This window comes from Nyctereutes procyonoides, unplaced genomic scaffold, assembly GCF_905146905.1.
Source record: "Nyctereutes procyonoides isolate TBG_1078 unplaced genomic scaffold, NYPRO_anot_genome, whole genome shotgun sequence".
Classification (NCBI taxonomy): Eukaryota; Metazoa; Chordata; class Mammalia; order Carnivora; family Canidae; genus Nyctereutes; species Nyctereutes procyonoides.
The window spans coordinates 4737529-4758430 of record NW_026575151.1 but is presented as its reverse complement, the minus strand read 5'-3'; the positions used below and the strand labels follow the sequence as shown (position 1 = coordinate 4758430).

At 36.6% G+C, this 20902-nt stretch overlaps 1 protein-coding gene across 10 annotated transcripts in view; it reads right to left on the bottom strand.

The window, feature by feature from the left end:
* The window catches only part of WDFY3 (WD repeat and FYVE domain containing 3), a 267477-nt gene that overhangs the window by 60473 nt on the left and 186102 nt on the right, over positions 1–20902 (bottom strand). For 8 of the 10 annotated variants that reach the window (XM_055312924.1, XM_055312929.1, XM_055312926.1 and 5 more), the window contains 10 exons: positions 19499–19729; positions 17835–18068; positions 11419–11518; positions 8895–9055; positions 7560–7789; positions 6331–6440; positions 5338–5520; positions 4320–4477; positions 3123–3200; positions 1491–1718 (listed from right to left, as the gene is read on the bottom strand). In XM_055312924.1, coding sequence (XP_055168899.1) covers positions 1491–1718; positions 3123–3200; positions 4320–4477; positions 5338–5520; positions 6331–6440; positions 7560–7789; positions 8895–9055; positions 11419–11518; positions 17835–18068; positions 19499–19729 — 1713 coding nt within the window. The remainder of the gene's footprint in view (positions 1–1490; positions 1719–3122; positions 3201–4319; positions 4478–5337; positions 5521–6330; positions 6441–7559; positions 7790–8894; positions 9056–11418; positions 11519–17834; positions 18069–19498; positions 19730–20902) is intronic. The other 2 variants (XM_055312928.1, XM_055312934.1) reach the window with 1 other exon arrangement.

Below are 20902 nucleotides of genomic sequence, written 5' to 3'. Positions count from 1 at the left end.
CTTCAGTGGATGAGTCTTTGCAGTGATCTGGGTTCCCAACAGGGTGTAAGAGTTTATATTAGATTCATCTTAGAGGCAGCTAAACACTAAAAGTGAAACAAAGCTTGGGATACATTCCCTTGAGAGATAGTCACTTTTCTCTCTTAATGAAGCATAGTGTGGTAAGATTCCTGAATCTCGGAATATGCTTTTCCAGACTATATTTTTTAAAAGTCACGGTATTAATTTTTTAAAATTTAAATGATACCTCAAAAAAATTAAATGATATTAGAGGGAGACGTAAGAATTTTATTTATCAAAATGGAGTATACATTTAAAGAAAGTCACAAAACAGTGGTCTAAAAGTTAGGGATTCTCTAGAGCTGTCTGGTCCGTTACAGCAGACCCATGTGAAATGGGACTAGTATAAATTGAGATGTGCTGTAATTATGAAATACAGATTGCATTTCAAAGACAAGGTACAAAAACAGGTAAAATGCTTCAGAGATAATGTCTTTGTAACTGATTAAACATTAAAATGATAGTGTTAGAAAGCTGGGTAAGATAACTGGTTGAGACCCCCTCTCAACTCCCAAAGCTGTGATTCTATGACAAAAATTAGTTTTCTACGGACAAAAGTATTCTTCATTTTGGAGGCAAAGGATTATTACTGGACACTGAAGAATCGAATTATTATTTAGAAATGTTATAAGGATTTTCAGAATTAAATTCAGTAGATTTTATACCCCTGTGTTTTCTCTTTTAAACTTGTAGTAGCTTTATTGGGAGAGTATATATTTTCCTGAACTTAAAAACATGATTCTTGGACCATCATCAACTTAGACAGAATTCTTCTGGTCATGTGCAAAAGTCTGAATAAAGGCTTTTGGAAGGGTGACTTGTCTGAATAAAAAGAAACTTACGGGCAAAGGCTGTGTTTTAAACTTGAGGAAATCAGTAATGAAGTTTCTTGACATAGAAAGATCTACATATTCAGGCTATTATTCTTTAGCTGTCTTCTGTATTTCTTCAAAGATTATTACTTATGCCAATATTTATTTACTTAACAGTCACTTAGAATAGTGTCTGGCAAAAAATAAGCACTATATAAGTACTTCACTGATTTTAACCAAGCTAATCCCAACAACTTTTGAGATGGAACTGTTATTCTCGGTGTGTTTTTCTCCACATGAGACACAAGGACACAGACACCTAAAGTGGCCAAATGGCCTGTCCTAGGTCAGCCAGCTAGTGAAGTGGTAGGGCCAGGTTTTAAATCCTGGCAGTCTGACTTCAGAGCCTGTAACCTAAACCACTTCACCAGTCTCCCTGTTACACTGCTGCATTGCTTCATTATATCACCACCACCACCACCCTGCATTACGAATTTAATATAGTTTAGTGCATTCCCAAAATTAGATATTTTAGGTAACTGACCTAGAAGAAAAATGCCTACCAAGAAGAAGAAAATTTGGAAGAGCCATTACCAACATTTAATTCTGCATACTCACCGCCACATTTGTCTCTTGCTCCGTTTCTGGCACATAAGGGTAATGGTTATAAAACATATCATTTCGCACCATTTTTTTCCTCATTCTGCAGGGCCCTTCTGTCATCTCCAACATCCACTTGTCTAGATGGGAACCGATGGGGGGACCCCACAACCCTCGCTCCCGCAACAGTTCGTACTCGATTTGGCACCACTCTTCTGTCACGTACTTCAGGGCATTTTGCTGACGCTAAGGGGAGGGAGTCCAGGTTGGTTTTCAAGCAAAAGCAGGAGTAATCATTAAAAGTCTACAAATAACTTAAAACCAAGTTAATATTTGGAAACAAAATCAGTATATATCATTTCAGTCTATATCATAAAAGTAAAGTTACATTTATTTATGGTTACGGCAGCCTGCTAATTTTGTGAGAGGGTGTGATTTTTGGGGTGGCCCAAGTGTTTACATCAGCGCCAGATACATCAAGGTAGAGGGTGCAGTATGCTTGAACAAAGTAACACTGAAACAAGAAAGATGGTAATATTACCATCTGAAAATACACTGAAATGGTTAAGTCCAGTGTAAATTGATAGATAACATGGTAGTTTAAGGATGACTCTCTTCCTGCCACCTCCAAGTTATAAAAACAGGTACCAGAACATGCACAGGAGAAAATCTAGTAAATGGGATCACACTGCCATCATCTGAGCTTACTGGTAAGCTTAACATTTCCAAAGATTTTAGGTAAAGAATATAAACATGCAGCTTTGATAAAGAACTTGATGATCATATAAAAATAAAAGAAAAATCATTTTCAAAGGACCACTGGGATAGATCCAAACTATTTTACTTAAATGAAAATTTATGAAGTGGTATAGCTTGCTAAATTATCAAATGTCAAGATGTATAGCAATTCAGCAGATGATTATAAATTATAACTACCTTATCTAATGATTCATGGAATTTAAGTATATAAGATCAATCTAAGAAGATTACTGAATGAATAATCTTAAAATTACGTGATATCACAATAGTACTTATGTGTTCCTGGTAGGGAGGGGACTCCCTTATAACAACTAGCTAGTGAATGCCCATAAAATATTAGCAGTTTATCATTCAGAAACCTTCAATAGATCTAAATCAGCCACACTGGAAATAAAATATTTAGGATAAGTTGCTGAGTAATTATGAATTCACCAAAAGGATTTTACTGAATTTATTTCTTACCAACATAATCACCCAAGTGCTTATAACAAAAAAAGTTATTTTAACTTTAAGGGTTTTTCTTTTTAATTTTAAGAGACTTTGATGCATATTTTCAGAATCTCTTTGTTAACTCTGAGAGGGATTTTCTTGTATTTTAATATTTATTAAGAACAACACTTGCAATATGTCAGTAGCTAATGTCAATGGGACTCAGTTGTGATTTCCAGTTTGTTGTTTTTTTTAATACCACCTACCTCTAGAAAATTCAAACTTTTTATCTTAAAAACAATGGCCAAAGCAGCCGTTGGGAGGGATAATTAAAAACATCAACTGACAATGAATGCAGCTCAGCAACTTACTCTTAAAAGGGATAAAATCATCATGAAAAACAGAGTCCTTTCTCATTCAAGGAATACAAAGCAAACCTTTCTTGTGGTTATGAATTCTTACCTCCTGATATTCCTTATATTGTGTGTCTACTAAGTCACGGACAACAGCAATATGTGTAAACATCCACTGAGAAATCTCCTAACAATGGACAGAAAAAGAGTCTTAATATTTCATGGATTTTCCTGGAAAAATGTTAACTCGCCTTAAAATAATGCTAACTAAATTTATTAAAATCCCATGAAAGACACAACTACAAAACAAAACAAAACAAAAAACTGATAGATTAATTTTATGACAAATAGATTAATTTTATGACAAATCTAGTGGAGGCTTGTGTGATGGACACAGATCAACACCTCCTATGACCCTTCCCCATGCCCCTTCAAGGATGGGACAGCTCCTATAGCTTCTGAGGGTGCCTTCAACACCTTCAGGGATCATCTCAGCTGTAGAGAACTGCCAGGAAACTCCAAACTGAATGACTGGCTGATCTGGAGGTAAGAAGGTTCAGCATCTCAGCTCAGTATAGATCAACTGTGACAGTCCACTCTGGCCTCAAAGTTCCACTTAGGTCAGTTGAGGCTAGACCCACCTTGTAACCTGGTATTTCCTGTAACCAATCCTGCATCTTTTCCTACCCTTGTACAGACAGGGACCATGAGAGCACCTGTAAAAAACACCTTGCACCAAAAACCCTCTCAGTGTACTTCCTGGAGAACCCAACCTGATGCAGGGAATGAATGACACATATGGTTTCTCTTAGGCCCTTTTCAGAGATGCCACTAAGATTCTAGGATGGTAAAGGCAGTATGATGAGGAAGAAATTAATGGAGGTAGAGGAATTAAAAAAAAAATCAATCACAAATACATATGACAAGATGATAAATAAAAACCCCATTTTGTTCTGCTATTGCTTCAAAATTTATATGATTATCAGTAACAAAATTATTGAAAGTTTGGAAAAACTGGGAAAAAACTACCCATGGCTGATTACATATCAATCACTGAATCTCATCTTATGTCCAATTATGAAGTGGGTCTGCATACACAACATTCACAATGCAATTTTATCATAATATATTGGGAGAGGTTTCCATAATCTGGGTTATCTCTTTATCTCTTCTAAAAGCAAAAATGCAGAAAAGTTCTACTTCATAATGTGTGCTTCTACACATGAAGAGTGTTATATAAAACGCTACAACTAAACTTTGAAATATAAATTTCTAGTAATGCCATTGATGAAACCAAGCAATGTACCTGGGTGGAAAGACTGTGTTTATTAAGACCACTTTCCTTTCGATTCCTTCTCGATCCTGTTAACTTGGAAAGCCCAAAGCCACTGCTGACACGGGACAATTTGGACTGGGTGGTAGGCACTAAAGCTTCTCCTCGACTTATGCATTTCTTTTCATGGGCTATGAAAATTAAAATTAGATTACTTTACAATTTCTCCATGTATTTATTAGTCTTAACATTTTTGCATCATGGCTACAAATCACAATTCTATAGTTTTAAAAGTGGCTTATATTACAGACACAGACATTCTCTTAGATATTACAGATTTACTTGCTGGTAATCTTGTATAACCATAGCAGCTTGACAATTAGTGTACTAACTGAATTGACATTTGGTGGAAACTTTACAGCTCTGCAATAATATGTAAACTTATTTTAACTGTATTCAGTTTCTATGTTAATAACAATTTATAACTCCCCACCTAAAATATTTGGTGCTGTGAATACTCTGAAATTTAGAAGGTTTTGGATTTTAAAAAAGTGATATGATACATACACTGTATTTTATAAATACTGAGGGTCAATGGTAGTAAACCATAACTGAACACATTAATATCTCTGCAGCAAAATGTGTGAATATTTACACTACGTAGAATAAAAATACATTAGGTTTTGCTACCAAGCGATTTTAGACACCAAATTCATGAAAAAAAACTTAGGTTTTAGGGCTTTTTAAATTTCAGAATTACAGAGAAGAGACCATAGATTTGTAGCCAAGACAGTGACCATAATTACATCTGCAAGCAATGTTCCAACTTCATAGATGTCAGATGTGTAACACATTTTAGATTTTTTAAAAAAAATCTGAGAAGAAAAGCCAAATCTCAACATAGTCATTCTAGAACGGGTGTTGCTCTTCACTAATGCTGCCATCATAACACCCTTTTGGGAAAATTTTAATTACATATCCAAAGTGCACCCATATACAACCCAGTTGCATGTAAATCTCGTAGCCACAGGATCTCTGAGGACTCTCTTACCCAAATGATTCTGCCAACACTTTAAACCAGCTTCTTCAATGAGCGGCCTTGCTATAGCTATGTCCACGTGGCCCCTTTCGTTCACAGGTAGAGTGACTTTGAAAAGCTCCTCCAAGGCTTGTTTCTTACTATGGATCAATTCAGTCCAAACTCTGTTGACAGCTTTTATAAGAAGCTGACGTCCTAGGAAATGAAGAAAAGCCATTTATCAAAAACATATACCAATCCACTAGCTATAGCTCTCTTTCTGCCAAGTTGGGTAAACCACTTAATCACTGATATTGCTAGCCCCTTCATGAGAACACTGTGAGACTTGATGATACTTACATTTGTACAAGTAATAGTACCAATGCTAACGTGGCATTTGCCATTAAGAGAGCTGCTTATCAGTAGTACTAGCTGCCTCTCATTAGAGGTGCAAATATTGCTTGAAACAGATGGCTGCTACTACTGTTTTTATTCTCTTATATTTGTTTTCTCTTTTCCCAGTGATTTTTGTAAGTACTGTACATTAAAATCTTTGGGGTGGATTGATTTCTAATTGGGGTGGATTGATTTCTAATGTGCAGTGGTCAGTAGAAAGTCAGATAACTATAAGAGTGTTATATAATCCCTAGCATACTAGCTACAGTGGGTTGGTATATGTTGGTGGGCATATTGATGTACATTCAGGAGTGACCTACTGGAGCACTGGTTGTCAATGCTGGCAGTTTCTGAAGTGAGTCTGTTGCGGGAAGGGACAGGGTATATCTTAAAAATTGGAAATGAGGGGTGCTTATGTGGCTCAGTCAGTTAAGTATCCAACTCCTGATTTTGGCTGAGGTCATGATCTCAGGGTCATGAGATTGAGCCCCAGCGTGGAGTTCTCTCTCTCTCTCCAGCTTAAGTTCTCTCCATCTGCCTTTCTCTGCTCATACACTCATTCTCTCTTAAAAAAAAAAAAAAAGTGGAAATGGGGAGAATGGGGAATAAAAAAGGAAGAAAATAAACTACCTTCACTAATATCTTGGCTGTAACCACCATCTGGTTCAATGTCAGAGGGGATCATAATGTGCCATGTAGTCATGCGGGCTTCTGCTTCCAGTCCAAACCCATCCACATTGCTGAAAAATTCCAGTCAGTTTAAACTATACGAAGGAAATGATTATAGCTGAAAACCATAATGACTAAGTATAACTCTCCAGACACAAGTAAATGCTGGCTCTATCACAAAGTTCTATAATTGGCAAACAGAGATTTGGCAGGTGCACAAAACAGAACTACTACTTTATCATGAAAATGCCATTTTAAAGGGATGATCTCACAAATCCACTTGACTAAATGTAATTAAACTAAACAACAGCATCAAGATGAGCATCTTAATATTTAAGGTGTTTTTTGATCACGATTAATATTTTTACCTAAAAATTACAAAGTTCCTAAGAACATTTTCCTCATATGCCTATGCACCACCTCCCCCCAGTCTCTCTCCCATCACCCTTTGCTCCAGGAGCAGTGACAAATTTGCAGTTTCCCGAAAGTGCCATATGCTTTCCTCCCTCAAGGCAATCACATAGATGGCTCTTTCTTCCTACATCACTTTCCCATCCTTTTTGGAGAGTTAACCTCCTTGTCAAACACATTCAAGTTGTAACTCAGCAGGTGTCTCTTTCCAGGTAGGGGCACCAGTTCCATGCTCCCAAAGAACCATGCTTCCAGCAGAGCACTTAGCGCACTTAGCACACCTTGCCTGGTCTGGCTTAGTTGTCTATTTTCCCTCCTAGACTGCATGTTCCAAGACCCTGCCATGACGTCTTTCTGGCTCACATTTTATCCCAGTCCCTAATTCAATGTCCAGACATTAAATAAGTATCTGTCAAAGCAATCAAGGAAAAATACTAATTACGCCCATTTAACATATACCACTGCATTTATTCATTATTCTTTCCTTTTTATCCCTCTTAACCTCCAACATTGTATACTTTGTTTATTTTAAAATAAACTTTTAAAAAAAATTACATACATGACTTAAGGTGATTAATGACCAATTTAAAGACATGGAAAATTACAGAAAAAATACTCATTCTTTTATTGCAAAAATGTTACCCTTGTGTTTATATTTTCTATGAAGTTTTAAAACTGAGATTAAAAGGAAAAAAATGTTACTATCAAAAAAGTAGGACAAAGAGTTTTGGTGGAATGACAAATTCACCACGGTGGCAAACTGAACGTGAAAAAGTTACCTTCCAACATGTAGATTAATAAGGCAGTGAGCCAGACAGCTAATGAATTCTTGGTCATGGTTCCCAGGTCCCAGGATCAAGTTCCTGTTTACAGTCAGTACCCTGAGAGAATCTAGGAGAGCTACTTGCTGTGGAACAGTTTTGTGTGCCCGTGAGAACTGGTACAAGATGGTCCTATTGAGGCAGTGATAAACTGCATCAAGTGACAATCCCTGTGATCTTCTTTTTGACTAAAGATAAGAAAGATACTTTATTTAGTAAAATAGAAACAAATAGTCTGCTTATCATTCGCATATAAATATTAGGTTTATTACATACCAGGTGCCATGCTCAATACAAGGTGCTGAGTTAAAAACCAAAAAGCTCTTGCTATTATGAGGTTCAGAACCCAAGAGACACATAAGTATAATTTAACGAGATGAAAACCACATGCCCCATTGAGAAGAGCTGCTAAAACTCCTGTAGGCAGAGCAGCCTGCCTGAGTACATATGGAAGTGTAATCTAAGGAGAATCTCCTGCAACAAAAGTTTTGTTAGGGTGAATGATCTCTATTCACAATTACTGAGAAAAACAAACAAACAAACAAACAAATCTAAAATGTTAGTAAAAAAACCTTTGACATTCTAGATTGATTTCCTCACTTGTAAACTTTTCTTAGGCTTAAACACAAATTTATCTCTTAAAAAATTCTTAGATGACACAAAAGAACCTATGCACCATATGCTAATAACACGTGGTAACAGTATTTTCTAGTTTCTACGCTGTGTTGAATAAGATTAATCACTTGTGGCAAACCAGGCCAACATTCCTAGTCAAAGGTACCACACGCACACACACTCACTCACTCACTCACTAAAATGACACCTTCAAAGAACTACAATGAACTCTGTGAAGATTTAAGTATAAGAAGAAAATATTCCTTTCATATCAACTCTTCGTGCTCTGTAAACCTTTACATACAAATGTAGCATACTGTAAAAACAAACAAAAAAACCAAGTCATCAAATTGTATTAACTTAAAACCATATTTGAACCATAAGAAAGTTACCCAGGTATTTGGGTAGCAAAGAGCAATACCAGTGGGGAAGCCAGTGAGAGCCCAGAGCTTAAGAGAACTAGGCAACTTTACAAGGGACACGCTGGTACCACCCTATGGGTAAGGAGGGGAAGGGTTAGAAGTCTATGGTTTTTACTCACTTTCAACAAGCTGAGCTTTGTATTAAATGTTAACATTATCTTATTAGTTACATTTATTTCCAATAATTTTGACACATTAGGAAAAGTTTTTCAATAGGAAAATATGTACTCTAAAACTAATAGTGACAATAGATTACCTGTGCAATTAGTTGAATTATAAAATCTATAAGAAGTTTAGATTCTTTGTTGAACATGCCTTGCCAAAGTTTGTCCACCACACGTTGTGTGAAATAAAACACATTGTTCACCAATACCTGGTAGCTTCCTCCACTGGTAATAGGCAGGGATGCATCTTCCCCTAAATTTGAGCAGGAAAAAAAAGAATCTAAGAAACTATTATCAACCAGCAGAAGACCAGAAGCTCCAATAAATGAAGCTAAGGCAAAATGAGTTCATCTACTACATTCAGAAATAAGACCACTAGCTCTTATGTACTACTTTAAGAAAATGATGTTCATGGCCAGAAATCACGACAAATGTTGGAAGAAACCATTTCTGCAGTATAAAATAGTTACAGACTGAGAGTATGAAGTCTCTTACTGCCTCGAGAATGTCTGTGATAAGCAAATAGTTCCTCAACTTAAACTAGCAATGACAGAGGATCTCTGAGAAAAAAAAAGCTGTCAGGTTATTTGCTGTGAATAGATTCTGTATAACTAATAAAAGGTAAAACAAGTCATCAAGCAAAACTCTAGTTCTGAATGTACCTTTGAGCACAATGAAGTAATATATGCAGGAGAGGTTCAGAACAACTGTGAAAAATAAACTACAATCAGTGCCGGTGGGGCCAAAGGGGCACTTCTTCCTCCCTCCACGATTACCTTCAGTACTGTTTCTCTTCAAAAAGCTACTCCAGCGCCTTCAGTGTGTTTGCTGTGTCCATACCACTTTAATCTTCCTAACAAAATGCCCTCTGTAAGCTCCCCCTTCCTAGATATTCTGGAGCTCCACTGATTGTGATTATTATTCCTACTAACTAAATTATTCCATTATGCAAAACTCTTCATTTTGTATCTTTACATAGTAAGACTGATACTATGTAAGTAAGATTCTCAAGTGATAAAAACAAATGCAAAATTTGACTTGACACCATGCTTTGAGAGTTACACATTAAGACAACACTAAAGATTTCTTGGCAATTTTGCAAAACAAAGATAATTTAATAGGATGGAAGTTCTCTGATTAATATTATTACTGGGAACTCAAGTAACAAATATGTTAAATCATTACTTTTTCTTCTCCTTTAAATTCTGTCATTATTTTATATATAAATGTTAGCTCCATTGTAAATGTATGAAGCTTTGAATTTTTATTGTAACTAGATAGGGACATACAGAAAAAAACATCATAGTAGGTTTTGAATTTATGTCCTGGAAGCCATCCTAAAGAATAACATAGGGGTCGAGGTGCCTGGGCGGCTCCGTGGGTTAAGCATCCTAGTCTTTATTTTGGCTCAGGTCACATTCTCAGGGTCACAAGATCAAGCCCTATGTGGAGTCCTAAGCCCAGCTCCGTGCTGGGTGTGGAGCCTGCTTAAGGTTCTCTCTCTCCCTTTCTCTCTGCCTCTACCCTCCTTCAGAAAAGAGTAACATACATATACTTCTAACCCAACAATTCCACTCATGGTATTTATTTAACAGATATGTATAAATACTATATACAAGAATACAAACAAGAATATTTATTGTAGCTGTATTTCTAAGTGTCCCAACCTAGAAACTACTAAATGTCCAACAACAGCAAAATGGATACATTTATATATTCATACATTCATATATATTCATTCATATATATTCATATGATAAAATACTACAGAGTGATGAAAATAAATGGACTTTTGTTACAGGCAATAACGTGGACAAATCTCACAAATGTGTTGAGTATACAAAGCTAGACTACAAGGAATACATGTATGAGTTCATTTATAAAGTTCAAAAGGATGCAAAGTGAATCTGTTGTTGTAGAAGTTGGGACAGTGATTCAGTGAGCAGTTATTGGGTCAGGGCAGGAGGGAAGTTTCTGGGGATGTCTATAAAGCATTTTTATCTGAGGGGCTTTATATAGTCATGATGTCATATTTCTAATTCATAGAGCTTTATAATTTGATTAAGTATATCACAGTAGTTAATTTTTAAAAGTATTAGACATTCATAGAAATGTAGCTTGTTTACATAATATGGATTTTTTTGTAGCTTGTTTACATAATATGGATTTTTTTTAAGATTTTATTTATTTATTCATGAGAGACACAGAGAGCGAGGCAAAGATACAGGCAGAGGGAGAAGCAGGCTCCCTGCAGGGAGCCCGATGCAGGACTTGATCCCAGGACCCCAGGATCATGATCTGAGCTGAAGGCAGACACTCGCCGCCACCCAGGCATCCATGTTACATGGTTAACACATTCTCTTTACTTGTGCTCTTCCTCCCACCTGAATGTACAGATGTGGACAAGCAACTGAAGTACTTCCTGTTGCTGATTCTTTATCCCAGATTCAAAGGGAAGAGCTATATGGGCCTTTTCCTCACTACAGAAAAGACCAATAAGAAGGGAAGATGCACAGAAAGGAAAGATGAAGTTAAAAAGGAGATATACTTGGGGTTTAGACAGAGAAGAAGAATGATCAGGTACTTTTAAAAAGTGAAAGTAAAACACAGTATTACCCAATAAGACATCAGCTGCAAGCAAATGGTCCATCACACTATCCAAAATATAAGTCTGGAATTCTTTTTGCTGAGTTCTTGTAGATCTTTCAGGGGAAGCCTAATCAATAAAATTTAGAATTAGAAACAGAATCAACTAAATAAAGATAAGGGTTCAATCATTGTTATATTATCATACTTACACAGTCAAATAAAAAAAACTACTGGTAAATAACAAAATATGATATGAGAGATGGTAGATATGCTTATATTTTCTTTTATTTTTCTGACCACAGAATTAAAAAGAAGCAAAAGTGAAACATCATCTTCTTTTGAATCCAGTCTTCCAAAAACAATATTCTAAGCACTGTAGGTATTTAATAAATATTTGATAGTATATCTCACTTCCAAAGACAGCTGGCAATTTCTAATGAGATATAGATAAAACTATAAAGCCATTAAAACAAATACCAAGGCTCAGAAATCTAGTATTCTAGTAATCAATGGGGAGGGGAATGTTTATATCAATAGGTTAGCTAAACATACAATTTAGCTCTGAGCTTCCCATGTATCAAGGAGAAAAAAAAAAGATGATATGGTTTACAAAGCTTTTTATTGTCTATAAAAAGTAGCACACTAGATTGGCAGGAAGCATGCATTCCTAAAATTGTTCTTGGAGGAATGTTCTCTGTCTTTTTATAAAGAGGACAATGATAACTCTATAGGTAATGCTTTTGATAACGGTTTTATACAATCTAAAGATGATTTTAAAAATTATCTTGAATAAGAGCTTATGGCACAAAGTTAAACTACAGTACTCAGATGGCATTTCTATTGGTAATTAGGGTAATATAATCCAGGTGCCTAAACGTCAAGTGTCTAACCTGTGAGGTGGGTGGCAAAGCACTGGCAGTCCAGTGGATAAAAGGTGGGAAAGATCCTTTTGTCATTCTCAAATGCCAGTGGTTTTAGTCAGCTTTTGATAAGGGCTGGATATTAAACAATTCAACAAACGGACATAAAATTTTTTCTTAAAAAGAGATCTTTATGTTTTAAATACAGGCATAGCACTGATGCTTTGTAGATCCTTGAACAGATAGATTTGGGACTACGTTTATGACCATGTTACAAAAGTAGGCTTTAGACTACTGTTGTGAATTTAAAATTAAAATCTGCTCTACTTCAAAAAACCCATTTCTTTCCATTCTGATTTTCAAGATACTGATAAAGGAGCAGTTAAAATTTAAATTCTCTATTCAAATAAAAAATCTTATTCTAGGGATTTGAAAACCAACTAAACCAAAGTTGCAAAAAACATTTTTCTGTTTTCCCTGTAAGACATATTTATTTTGTTTTAAAATGACAAAATATGGGCCTTAAATAGTTAAAATAGTACTAGTGTTACAAGGAGACAAGCTGTATTACTCAAATCTTACCAACAAATCAATGTCCCAATAAAGAATGATGAATGAAAAAACAAAATAGTACTACTGTTCAGGAATTTGGTCTGGTATTAGAATAATTTAGGAAAAAGTGAAGGACATGTCATGTTGTTTTTGATCTTAATAAATTTTCCTGTGTGGCTGAACAGATTAATAACAATGGTCAGCAGGAGAGCCCTGGTCACCCATGCCCTGCTTAGGTCACCCATGCCCTGCTTATTCCTCATGCTGATGGTACAGTGAGACCCCATCCCTGCCAAATGAAGAACAAATGAGAATGTTTTAAGTGGTAAGCAGCAGATTGATTAGATCTTTGAGGATTACCTTGTAATCAGATCAGAGACCATTTTATCAAATAGCTTGAGCTGATCAAAGTTTACCAGAGTAAGGTTCTCCATTCACAGGAGGATTTGAACACTCCTGAAGATGATAGTGTTCATTCTGGATCATAATAACTAAAGGTGGTTAATGGGTAAGTAATAATGAGCAGAGTTTATCAAAACTTAACTAGACAAAGTTTTGGGGTCTACAAACAGAGGGACCACAGGACACAGAGAAGTAGCTTCATTAACAATTTTTATCTTTACTTAATTAAGAAATATTATTTTGCATTCTGCAAGGATTTAAGGCTGGCTCAGTCACCAATTGACATTTAATCCTCTGAATCCCCTCACAGAAGCTGATATAGGAGTGATTATGACCCAGAATTTATACTTGTCATCAGCTCAAATTGCTGAGTTTATTTTTTTTAATTTTTTTTAATTGCTGAGTTTAAATGTTATTGGTGACATTTATTGTAGCCTAGCTTTTTAAGGATTTAAGACTATATAAATACATGCACAGTGTCTCAGAGGTGTTTTTTTAAAAAAACATTCTATGGACTTACTATTATGTACCAGATACAGTGCTTAGTTTTATGTACATTATCTCAATCTGCAAAATATCTCTCTGAAGTAGATACTATCACATTTCAGAGATACAGTAACTGAGGCTTAGAGTGGTTAAGTCACAACAAGGATTCAAACCTCAGTTTCTTTGATGGTAAAGTCCATGGCCTCACCTGCTATACCATACGCTTCCAGCTTTACTAAAAGTCTCCATAGTGAAGTTAACAAATGCATAAGAGCAACTCTGCTACAATCTCCTCACCAATCTTTTAGATAAACCTGGTTGGCTGCACCAGATAACTGTGATGAGTTCAGGGTAGAAGGAAGATAGGGTGAGCACTATGATCTGTTCTGGCTTGTGGCCGTCAGATGCCTTCCCTATAGAAACAGGGAAGCCAGTCAATACCAGTATTCAAAAATATCACAGCCTCCTTTTTGCAGCCTATAGACGCTGTGCAGAATCTTTGCGTGTACAGGCCAGATAGCCCATGGAGCCTGCTGCTCACATTCAGGGCAACGTGGCTCTGAGAGGAAGACTTTTCGTATCCTGTGGTTTCTGTAATGGGCTGAAGCCCTTAAGAGGATTTTGAGCTTCTTCACTCTGGCTGCAGTATTCCTCTTAACTTATCTCTTCTCTTTGCCCCCTTTTGCCCCCTTTTGCTACCTTTTGTTTACTGCCCTATAGTCACCCAGGGTAGATTTCACACTGATTTGAATGGGGAAGTCTTTTAGAAGATGGCTGGAATACAGAGTCTTAACTCCTGAGACCATGGAGAAGTACGTATGGCATCAGACAAGCACACTTCAACTCAGCCCCCTTAGCTCCATTATCTTTCAGGTATAGCCAAAACCTTTTCTATCTACTTTCCTGCCGCCATGGTGGCATTTGTGCACAGCAAATTCACTGGACCCTCCATTAGACACGGTGGTGACAGCAGAGACACACATGAGTTGGGAGCAAGGCTACTGGACACCCACAGGTATATGACAGTATAGGTCACTGCATTTTCTGAGTAAGCCTTACGTGCCAGGTCTTCTGTTAGAATCTTCAATGTATTATCTTATTTAATTCTCATAGCAGTCCTCAGAGACAGGTTCTATTTTATACCATTTGAGAAGTGGGCAAACTATAAGGGGTGAAGAGAACTAAGAATGGCCAAGGTCACACAGCTATAACCAGCATACATTTCCCAAAACAGTTTTGCTGGTGATTTACATACACTTAACTCCCACAAAAATCACGTAGGGGAGATTGTATATAAATTATTTCCCAGAGAATGGACTGAGCTCAGTGAGATGAAAATTCTTATATAATAAATAACAGGGCTAGAATTCAAAATAGGTATTTCTCACTCCAAAACCTCTGCTCTTTCAATTACGCCATACTATCTCCTCTGTACTTGGACTCAGTGTCACACTCTGGCCAGCCTGTATGAATGGGAATCTTATTTTTATAAACTACTAATAAAGATAATTTCACACATTCTTTTGTAGATCAAATCAAGTAGATAATCTCATGGTGAGACTCTTACAGTCCTAAGACTGAAGATGGTCTGCCTCAAATGTACCAAACTGAAAATAAGTTGGTTCAAACCCCATCCTTTATGTGTAGGTAAATGGTAAATATACAGGATAATTCTCTTCTTGAACTTCTTCAGAGATAAGGACTTTATAATCCCAACGTTCAAAATCATATGCTTGCCATTCACTTTTTTACACCATAGGAAGACATGTGGTGCAATAAATGTTTTGTATGTTTATTCTGTACATGTGTAGTAGAGTTGAAGTTCCTCAAGGTATTAAGTTAATTTTTAAAAGCAAATGTGTATCTCTTATTAGACGATATCATATCTGCCTGTTTGAGTACTGCCAGGATGTAGTTTTAGTTAAATGATTAAAAAAATACACAAAAGAATACATCAAAAAACTGTACTAATTCTGTGAGAGATTAAAGGACATGTGAAAGGTGGTGACTAATTTTAAGGAGTTTATAATCTACCTGGGAGTTTCAATCTTGACATTCCCTGTTTCTCCCTGAAATATAACCCTAGCATCCCTGACTTCCCAGTACAGATACAATTCCACTATAGGGCAAATTACTATCCACAACAAAGAGAGTATTAACTAAAGGTTGACACATGCTATATCAAATCTTCTTTTTGAAAAATATAGAAAACCAAAATAAAAGACAATTATATCATTTATTCAAGGCTAGTTAGCTATCAGGGTTTCTACAAGACTGAAAATTCTATTACTGGATAGATCTCTCCATATATTTCATACATACATTTCATTATTTGGCTCAGTTGTGCTTTCTTACACACACTTCTTCTGAACTTTATTATCCTGTTATGTCCTGATCACCATTTCATTTTGCATAGAGTGCTCCAAATGCTTACCCAATACACTAAGGTGCTAGCCATATTGCTTCTTAAAGTTTCCAAGGGGGGGGGGGGAGTTTCCAAGGAGGACAAGCTCTACTAGGCATGCTTTTAAATCCACCGAATGAATTATTGATGATAGTGATTATTTTTCTGCCAATATTAAACACTGTGGTCCTGGTTAAAATGCTTAGCATGACTGGTATCTAAATTACATTAGCAATTTCTTTTAACTGACTGAACAGAGACACTTTCACATGAACAGGATAAAATATCTCCTGCAGTTTTAAGGTTTCAAATAAAAAAATTAACTGTGTTAGCCACTAGAGGGAGCAGAGAAAGTGCAGATTCAGTTGCCAAAAGGCCAAGAGCATATGGGAAGTTCCCCAGAGAGAAAAGCAGTTAGTCTTTTGCATTGACTGAATCTTTAGAGAGCTAACGTTATTATTTTCAGAGATGTGGAATGAATGGACTGCTTGACCCTACCTATATGAATTGACCAAAAGAATATGAATGTACAGGCAACTAGTCATATACTAAATTCTCTTCCTTTGATCTTTTGAGATTTTTTCCTAGGTGAACATTTGGTTTTCAGGGATGATCAATTTCCAGAGCCAGCAATATGGCCACTTAGGGCTCATTTTTGATGTGTCAGCTGATCTGTATCATTTATTAGGAAAATGGACAAGTGCAATGGAGTAAATGTGTCCCTCCAAATTCATATGGCAAAGCTCTAACCATCAATGTGATGGCACTAAGAGATGGAGCCATCAGAAAGTAATTAGGTTTAGATGAGGTCATGATGGTGGAGTGCTCATGAGAAGATTAGTGCCCTTATAAGAAAAAGAAACACTAGAGCTTGCTCTTGTGCTCACTCTTTCTCTCTCTCCCTCTGCCATGTGAGAGTATAGCAAGGCAGCCATCTACAAGCCAGGAAGAGGGCACCAAAACTTCACCAAGCTGCCACCTTGATGTCAAGATTTCTCAGTCTCTGGAACTGTGAAAAATAAATGTCTGTTACTTACTTAAGCCACATAGTCTATGGTATTTGGTATAGCAGTCCGAGCTAAGACAGCAAGCAACCTAGAACTTTGCTGCCTTGGGGAAATTTCAGTAAGTGCATATTAAGCAAATACTGTGTGCACTGCACCATGTTTTAAGCTGCACAGGACCCCAAGAGCAATAATACCTGATAATATTACAAAAGTGGGACGAAGTAGGAAGTTATAAGCTGAGGAGACAAGGTCGCTGTGAGTGGCATGAGAAGGTGTTGGTACATGAAGGCCCACGGGCCAAATCCAGCCTATGTCTGTTTTTGTGGCAAAGTCTTACTGAAACAGCCATGCTCACTCATTTATGTATTGTCATTGGCTGTTTTCTAGCTATAATGTTATAGTTGAATAGTTTTATAACAGAGACTGCATGGCCTGTAAAGCTTGGAATATTTACTCTTTGGCCCTTTACAGAAGAGTCTATCAATTCCTGCCTAGGGAAAGGATGATAAAGGGCTGAATTAGGGATACGCTTGTGGGAATGGAAAGAAAATAAGTTGTTAGAGTATATAGCATATCTGAGATTTAAAAAAATTCCCATAGTCTGTGATATGCTCTGCCTGTACAACCCAAAATATGAAATCTGAAAGGCATCTGGCATAAAATGTGCTTGGTTATTAATGTTCTAAGTATAAAAACTACACAAGAGATGCAAATGCATTTTTTTTTCTTTACCTCCAACAAAAGATCAATTAGTGGAGTCTGCTTGCTGGCAGGAGTAAGACAGAGGTTGTCAATTATTAAGACTCGCATGAAGTCAAAAACAAATTTTTTGGCTGGGTGATTGGTCAGATAGGTCTTTGTGCCCACATTGCAATATTCTGACTGGCTTCTGTTCATCCCCGTGTCTGCTGCAAAGGCTTTAAATTCTTCTGCTGGAGATCCAACTTCATCATCAAGATCAGTCACCTGGTAAAATCAAGCAGGAGTATATGCTAATCATATTTGATTTTATATGATATTTTCACTTTCATGTTTCCTAAAAACTAAATTACAGTAGCAACAGTATTTCCCTTCAGTCTTTTACCTCGTATTAAGCTATTCAATACATTACTTCACTTTGCTTATTTAACTCTCATTTCAAGGTAGCAACCGGGAACCACATGTCATGGTTACTTAATGCATGGTCTTTCTGATATTAAGCTGACCAGTCACTAACCGTGTATCTGTTTTATGTTGAATTTTAGCTCTATTGTGGATAACTGTGCTTAAAATAAATGAAATGAGAACATTATTTGCATATTGAAATACAGCTACTGAGAAGTCAAATGTCACAGAATTTCAGAGAAAGATCTGGCACAATGGTAGCCCCTAAGGGCTGATCCGCTTTTGCAAATTAAGAAAACCCCAGATCAATAAACAAAATAAAACCAGGGCTGATTTTGAGCCAACAGGAAAAAAAAAGACCAAAAGACAGATTATAAATTGCTAAGAAGGAAAAGGTGTTGAAATAATATTGTCTGTTTAAAAAATATATATATATATATAAATCCATATACATATGGATTTAAAAATCCATATTTATAATTTTATATTATATTTATAATTATATTTATAATTAAATATTTATAAATCCATATGCATATGGATGTGGCTATATACATATTTATATATAGGATTTAAAAATTACAAACAAGCCAAGGTATTAAGGTCATGTGTTTTATTTCTCTTTCTCCTAAATTCCCCACATTTTTATAATGAGTTTTTCACCTTTATACATGAGGAAAAATTAGTATGAACAAGGCAGTTTATTTTAGACCCTAGAATAAGTGGTAAAATAGAAAACATCATGAAATTCTGAAGTGTATGGAGTGGTAACTGTCTCTGGAGCTTTGTTTTAAAGGACAGAAGAAGTACCTGTATTACCTATGATATAGTCTAATAATTTTCTATTAAAATACTATAAAATATTTTAAAAGTTGAACAAAATAAGTAAAGCTGAACGAAGAAGACACAGACCTCATTTTTGTATAAAGACAACCAATCCTATAATTAATCTGTAAAGACTAAGTCCAGGAGATGCCTAATTTCTGAAATAAATAAAGTGGAGACCAATTCAGACTGACCAGAGTTCTGTGACTTGAATACGACATTTCACAACAACACTGCTATGAGCACATAAAGCAAGAAATGGGTCTGCGATGACTTGAAGAGGGAAGTGATTAACCAAGGATTTGCAAGAACACAGTACACAAAACAGGAAGTAGGGTTCACTGCTATTTTAGGGAAAGCAGAAGGAGAGTGTGGGGAGGCGACACCAGACAATAATGTGAGAGGTGAGGCTATTAAAAGCTTAAAAGCTCAAAAGCTTAAAAGACTGGGAAGAAAATGCTGCTAACCATTGGAGCCGAGTAATTCCAGTTTGACATTCCCTCTGCCCCCTTTCCTACCATCTCTGAGTAAGGGCGGATGTTGAAGGGGAAGACCGTGGCTGCTAATGCACACAGGAAGTCAGGGCTCATCCACATGGAAGCCAGGTCGGGAACGTTGTGATATAAGTATCTAAAGAACTGCATCAGGGTCACAGGATATTCTCGGAGCCAAGATCCCTCTTCTTCTGATTGCCAAGGCTGTCATGGGGACAAGAAGAGAAATAATATGTTAGAAAAACTGACACTGCTAAAAATTGCTTTAAAAATACATTACTCACTGCTTTTCTAAAACTGGGTATGTTGATGGTTCAGAACTCTTACGAACTACACACATGAGCAAATATACATAAACAAATCTAGAAATGAGCTAAAACAAACACAATTCTAGAGACTGGCAGAAGGTTTCTCTATTCACTGATATACTCACAGCTCAGTAACTGGAGTCAGTGGTTTTAATTATTTATCATTATCACCATGAGTATAGTTGGTGCCAGTAGTGGCTGTATTATCCACAAAGCTGTCCCATCCTCCATCATGTGAGAATTAGGAGTAACATAAAAGATGGGGAAGTTACTTCACCTTTCTGAACCTCACACTGTCATATGTAAAATGACAAGAATAACACTTCCAACAATATTCAACTGTAATATTATGATTTATAATAAGAAATATATATACTTGGTCTTTTTCCCGTCCCATTCTTGGCACAGAGGTACTAAAACCCTTGGAATGTCCTAAGAAGGGACACAAAGGTGTCTTTCATTAATCATAACAAACCCCTTTCAACCACAGCTGAGTTAATGTTAATGATCAGACTTAAGGAAAGCCCTGAAAGATAGAGGCTTGCCAGGGGAACCAACCACCTGATTAGAGGGTCAGAACTTTCAGAACTAACTAACTGCACTTCCTAACTTCTGCACTTCCTAACTTCTAGGGAGGGGAGAGGGACTGGAGATTGAGTTCAGTCACCAGTGGCCAATGATTCAATCACGTCTATGAAATGCAGCCTGCATAAAACCCCTAAAGGACAGGGTTTGGAGAGCTTCTACGATGATGGACAGAGGTGCTGGGAGAACAACAGGTGGAGAGGACATGGAAGCTCTGTGTCCTTCCCTATACCTTACACTCTACATCTCTCCCATCTGGCTGTTCCTGAGTCATATCCTTTTATAATAAATTGGTAATCTAGTAAGTAAAATGATTTCCTGAGTGATTTGGGAACCTCCAATGTATAGCTGGCAGGTCAGAAGCACAGCTAACAACATGGACTTTTGACTGGCATCTGATGTGGGGGTAGGGAACTGCAGTCTGGTGGGAATGATGCTATCTCCAGGTAAACAGCATCGGAACTGAACTGAGCTGTGGACACCC